This window comes from Sinocyclocheilus rhinocerous, unplaced genomic scaffold (assembly GCF_001515625.1).
Source record: "Sinocyclocheilus rhinocerous isolate Xijiao unplaced genomic scaffold, SAMN03320098_v1.1 scaffold314, whole genome shotgun sequence".
NCBI lineage: Eukaryota > Metazoa > Chordata > Actinopteri > Cypriniformes > Cyprinidae > Sinocyclocheilus > Sinocyclocheilus rhinocerous.
In genome coordinates this window covers 405,802-411,615 of record NW_015630021.1, presented here as the reverse complement: position 1 = coordinate 411,615, position 5,814 = coordinate 405,802, and the positions used below count along the sequence as shown (strand labels likewise).

The 5,814-nt window shown below is 37.2% G+C and overlaps 1 protein-coding gene across 2 annotated transcripts in view; it reads left to right on the top strand.

Moving 5' to 3' along the window:
- The window catches only part of rprd2a (regulation of nuclear pre-mRNA domain containing 2a), a 42,627-nt gene that overhangs the window by 21,258 nt on the left and 15,555 nt on the right, over positions 1-5,814 (top strand). For both annotated transcript variants that reach the window (XM_016551623.1, XM_016551622.1), the window contains exons 2-6: positions 2,150-2,279; positions 2,931-3,064; positions 3,260-3,312; positions 3,431-3,557; positions 3,665-3,840. In XM_016551623.1, coding sequence (XP_016407109.1) covers positions 2,150-2,279; positions 2,931-3,064; positions 3,260-3,312; positions 3,431-3,557; positions 3,665-3,840 — 620 coding nt within the window. The remainder of the gene's footprint in view (positions 1-2,149; positions 2,280-2,930; positions 3,065-3,259; positions 3,313-3,430; positions 3,558-3,664; positions 3,841-5,814) is intronic.

The following is a 5,814-nucleotide window of genomic DNA, read 5'->3' as shown; positions in this document are numbered from 1 at the left end:
GAGACTATCTTTGCATCTTCCCGTGAGGTCAGTGAGGTCAGTTGGCACGCAAGAGCTTGAAGAACTGCCTGCTTGTTTTAAATCAGCAGTGTGCGGGTTCTAGATCGGAAGAATTAGTTTTTTAGTTTTATTTTGGCCGATCTCTGTTCTGTAATTGCACACAAACTGCATTGCAATCTTTTTCCAAAATGCAATTTGTGTGGAAATATTATGAGTCTGGAAACAGGATGCTATAGAGGCCAGCGATGCTTAAAGGGTTCGTTCACCCCAAAATGAAAATTCTGTCATTAATTTCTCACCCTCATGTCGTTCAAAACCCGTAAGACCTTCGTTCATCTTCGGAACACAAATTAAGATATTTTTGATGGAATCTGAGAGCTCTCTGACCCTGCATAGACAGCAACGCAACTGAAATGTTCCCAGACAGAAACGTAGCAGGGACATCGGTAAAACAGTCCATGTGACATCAGTGGTTCAACTTCAATTTTGTGAAGCTACGAGAATACTTTTTGTGCGCAAAGAAAACAAAAATAACATAATTTATTTAACATTTCTTCTCCCCCGAGTTACGTCTTCTACCATTTTGGAGAGTACCCAAGAACGTAATCGGCGTTGTTTACATTAGGGGGGAAAGCGCGCGCATGAACGTAATCGGCATAATCAGCGTTGTTTACACTTAGGTTAAAGCGTGCTTATGCGTTGTGATGATCTCCAAAATGGACAAAAAGTTCAGGAAACTTTCCTCCGTAAAATGCGCTGCACACACTCGAATATTTGGGTTGTACTGTACTGTTTTGGAACAGTGTTGTAAATAAAACTTAACCACTGATTTCTAGTTGCGTCCTCTTTTGGAAGGCCAAACAAAGTAAGTTTAGCTTTCGCAACGAAACACACAGCGGCTCCACGACATGGCGGCAGCGGCAATAATAGGCTTGTTTGAGATGCATCGGCGCTGTGCAGACCGATCGGTGTATGACATCAAAGTACTGCAAGAGCGATTCAAAAGCTTAAAGAGTCGTCTGCTCTCCAATCGCTCTCGTGGTACTTTGATGTTATACGCCGATCGGTCTGCACAGCGCCGATGCATCTCGAACGAGCCTAATACTGAATAAAAGTTACGCCTTCTTTCTTTGCTTATACATTTGGGCGGTGTTATGCAAATCTTCCCACACAGTGACGTAGACATGTGGGGGCGTGTTTGAACGAGGTGTTTTAAGAAGGCGTGGCTAAGCGTTCACTTTTATAAAGAATATCTCTTTGGGTTTGAGACTTTAATCTTTGTGACTTTACGGATCTTCTGTATGCACGAACAGCTTTTAACACTCCAAAGACAAAGGAAAACATGAAATCGCATCATATGGCCCCTTTAATATTAAAGTCTGGGTCTAAGACAAATTTACAACCAAATATGTACAGTGATTCAAAACTATGTGTAGGCATAGTAAAAACTTTCCAAGACCGTTTTAATGTGAATTTTATATGAGGAAAAAAGTTTAAGAGTTAAGGGCTGTTCACACCAAGGACGATAACTATAATGATATAGATAATAGATATAGTCTTAAAAATGGTTTAAAATGTAAAAGAATCGCAAAGTTCATACCACAACTATTTTGATAGCGACACTATTTGGAATCACTTTCACAACAATTTTTTTCCAGCTAACGAATTAAAAAAACTGACAGCCAATCAGAATTGTTCCTGTTTTAAAGAGGTCAAACATTTAAAGCAGCAGATGACACAACTGCAGCATGTGCTTATAATAAACAGAACATTATAGTGCATTGGTGTGGACGCTGATATAGCTATAGTTATCTTTATGGCTATTGCTCTTGGTGTGATTGTGCCTTTTGTCTTTTGACTTAATAAAATACTAGCCCTAGGCCATAAAAGTACCTGTAATTGAAGAAATTATCTTGTTGATTTGTTGAAAGTAGATAGATTTTGAAAAGAGCAGCTTGTGATGGAATTTAAAGAAACTGCTATAATTTGTGACAATCCTCATGAATTATTCAATGTTAGCGTGAACTTTAACACTTCATTATGGTTTGCCCATCCTCGCTAATATTAGACAAAGGTCATGCCATTGTAAGCGGACCATTAAACTGATTGTTTTATGATGCAGTTAAACTTTTCCTTATTCTTTTCCCAGCGGATGCGCCACACAGGCTTAATCTCTTCTATCTGGCGAATGATGTCATTCAGAACTGTAAAAGGAAAAATGCCATAGTCTACCGCACCACCTTCACAGATGTTCTGCCAGAAGCTATGAAGCTCATCAGGTGAGTCTGCTTTCATCAACATGAACTTTAACCAGATTGTTCTCAAGGACAAGAAATATCTCCTCTGCCTATAGACCACAACAGTGACCACCCACTTTTTCAGAGGTCTTAGTTCTGGAAGTAATTTCTCCATAGAAATTTTATACAGTTCTATAATATGGAGCCATCACCCAAACCAACCATATCCAAAATGAATCACCACATTATTTTGAAGCAAAATATATTTTTAACTTTTTTGTTGTCATTCATGTAAAATACTAAATCAAATATTACATGTATTTTTTTTTACATTTAATAAAAAATAATTTTATTTTTGGGACATTTTGGATTTTGACAATTTAGTTTAATGATTGAATAATTGACATACAAATCAAATAACAATCTGAATTACATATGTTTTTTATTGAATTATATATTATAAGCCTATATATATATATATATGCATTTTTTTTTTAAATAAATGAATCATTTTTGATTTTGATATATTTCTACAAAGCCATCAATTACTAAATGATCCTGCGACCAATGTGCTTCTAACCAAGTATGCATTAATGTGACCTTGTATGCAAATTATTTTCTCAAATCTATTGTGATGTTGCATTGTGTGAATTGCTTTATATTATGAATCTTTGTAAATGTGATTTCTTGTAGTGCCACAAAGGATTCTAAGGTGAACAAGGCAGTGGTGAGGATACTGTCCATTTGGGAAGAGAGAAATGTCTATTCAGAGGAGTTCATCAGTCAGCTTAGGAACGGTTTGGTTTGGAAAGAAGAACCAGTGAAAGGTCTGAATTAATAATTGAGGATGTATCAACTTAATGTTGCTCTTGGGAGAATTTTATAGGCTTGTCAGTATGTTTTTGAGTTTAACATTGAAAGTCTTAATATACAATGTGTTAAGAAGACTTGAACATATTTTTGAAATTCTTATAATAAAGTGAGGATTTTTCATTTTTAATATTCCTCAATTTTATTTTCAGCTCCAGTTAACGCCAAATCTGCCCTAAAATCCAAGATTGTTGCTGAGTTTGTGGTAAATAGTCAAAATTCACACTGGATTTGAGTGGCTCTTTGGAACCCCTTGGGTTGGGGTGACTATACCTTTCATTTATACAACTTCTTACCTACTTGTTTGTATTTTTACCTGTCAGCCCTCTGCGTTTATCGAGCATCTGTCCACGTACAGGAAGTCGATGGATGAGATTGAGCTCAAAGAGAAACAGTTAGCTGCAATGAGAGTGGATGTGTGCAGCACAGAGGCTCTAAAGAAACTGAAAGGTCGGTAAACGGTGGCCTTTTAAGATTCTAAATGGATATTTATTAATTGATGCATCAATATTTTTCTAATTTTTATGTGTTCGTTCTTTCCACATTTCATATTTTAGACAAGGCAGGAGGTAAAAGGTTTTCTAAAGACTTTGAAGACGGGAGTGCAAAGCTTCAGGAGTTTGTTTCCTTTCTGGATGGAGAGGTCAAAAAAGGCCCTCCATTGATGGAAGCTCTGGAGAATGCAGACATATTCTACGAGATGCAATATAAAGAGGTCAAGATTGTGGCTAAAGTGAGTATTGCAGTTTAATGTGATGATATTTTTGGGTGCAATTTGAAATGATATTATAAATATAAATTAGCTACACTCCTGTACAAAATATTTTACACTTTAATTTGCAGTGTTTGTTGCAGAAATATTACTAAATGTATTAATTTTCCACACTGGGAGACTAGAATGAATGTAGAGAACCATCAAGTCATTTCAAATGAAATGGCTGAGTAGGAAATAAGTAAAATGTTGTTTTATTTATATTTCCAAAAAGCACTTTATGAAATCTAATTTTTTCCATTTGCTTCAACAAAAGCTCTTAATCTCTCCTCACTTACAGCAGCCTCAGGCCTTCCAGCAGACTCATTATTTCAATGCACATATAAAAAAACTATCTTTATGATTGAAAGCAGCAAATAGCCCTTTCAGAAGTAATGACCAAATGCTCATTTAATGCTTTTAGTGGTTTCAGCTGCATTGTGCTGCAATACAGTATTGGAACAGTAAAGACAAAATTGCTTTGTCTGCTGTGGAGTCAAGACATCTGCAAATATGATTAAAAGATGAATATGAAACAAAACTACAGAATGTCACATTTTCAACACATTCACGTTTTACCAAATAAAAAGTACAGCACTTTTAGAGTTTCATTCCATCTCATGTATAAGTATTGGGACAGTTGAACTTAGAGCAAATGTAAAAGTTTAAAAGCTAATATTTAGTTGCAAATCCCTTGCATGCAATCACAGCAGTGAGTCTGCCACCCATAGACATCACCAGACTCTTGGTTTCATCCATTGACATACTTTTCCCAGCCTTTTAATACAGCCAATTTCAACTGTTGCTTGGTTTGGGGGGTTTCCGCCTTTAGTCTCCTCTTTAGCTGGTGAAATTCATGTTCAATAGGGTTTAAATCTAGACATTGACTTGGGCAATCTAAGACCTTCCATTTCTTTGCCCTGATAAACTCCTTGACTGAGCTAGCAGGGTATTTTGGGTCATTGTCCTGTTGCAATATGAAGCACTTTCTGATGAGTCTTGTGGCATTTTCTTGAACATTGGTAGCCAAGATGTATTTGTACACTTCTGCATTCATTCTGCTATCACCATCGTTCGTTACGTCATCAATTAAGTGGAGAGAGCCTGTTCCAGCGGCAGCCATGCATGCCCATGCCATGACACCACCTCCACCATGCTTTACAGATGAGGTTGTATGCTTAGGATCATTTGCAGTTCCTTTTTTCTCCACACTTTTGCTTTCCCATCACTTAAATGATAGATAATCTTTGTCTCATCTGTCAAGACTCTACTGGCTCACCTTTGTGCTTTTTTGCAAACTCTAATCTTGCCTTTCTATGTTTGCTGCTGATCAGAGGTTTTCATCTTGCTGTGTAACCTCTGTAATTCTGCTGTGGAAGTCTCCTGCGGACAGTAGATTGTCAGACCATCACTCCAGCTTTCTGGAGGTTGTTGGGGATTTTACAGACACTTATTTTAGGGTTTTCACAGCTTTTATGATTTGTCTGTCATCAAAGGCCAGGCCGTTGTTGGATGCTGTAGTCACCGGTGGTTTCTTTCTTTTTCAGGACATTGCAAACTGTTGATTTCTCCATGCCCATTGTTTTTGACATACTGTAACTCTAATTGAGTTCCTCTTTTCTTTTAGCATCCAAATTGCTTGCGTGACTCTCAAAGTCAGCTCCCTCGTCTTCATCCTGGTTTGTTGTGTCGTCATCAAATGCAAGACTCAGAATGCAGAAGCAATGGCTATAACTGATACAGCACATTCCCTGCTTTTAATATCTGAACAATTAATGCAACGGGACACAGCTGATCACTTAGAAAGACCTGTGAGTCAACTGTCCCAATACTTATGCTCACATCAGAGAGGGGATGAAACTCTAAAAGTGCTGTCCTTTTTATTTGGTAAAACATGAATGTGTTGAAACACCCAATAATAAAACGTGACATTCTGTAGTTTTGTCTCATATTCAT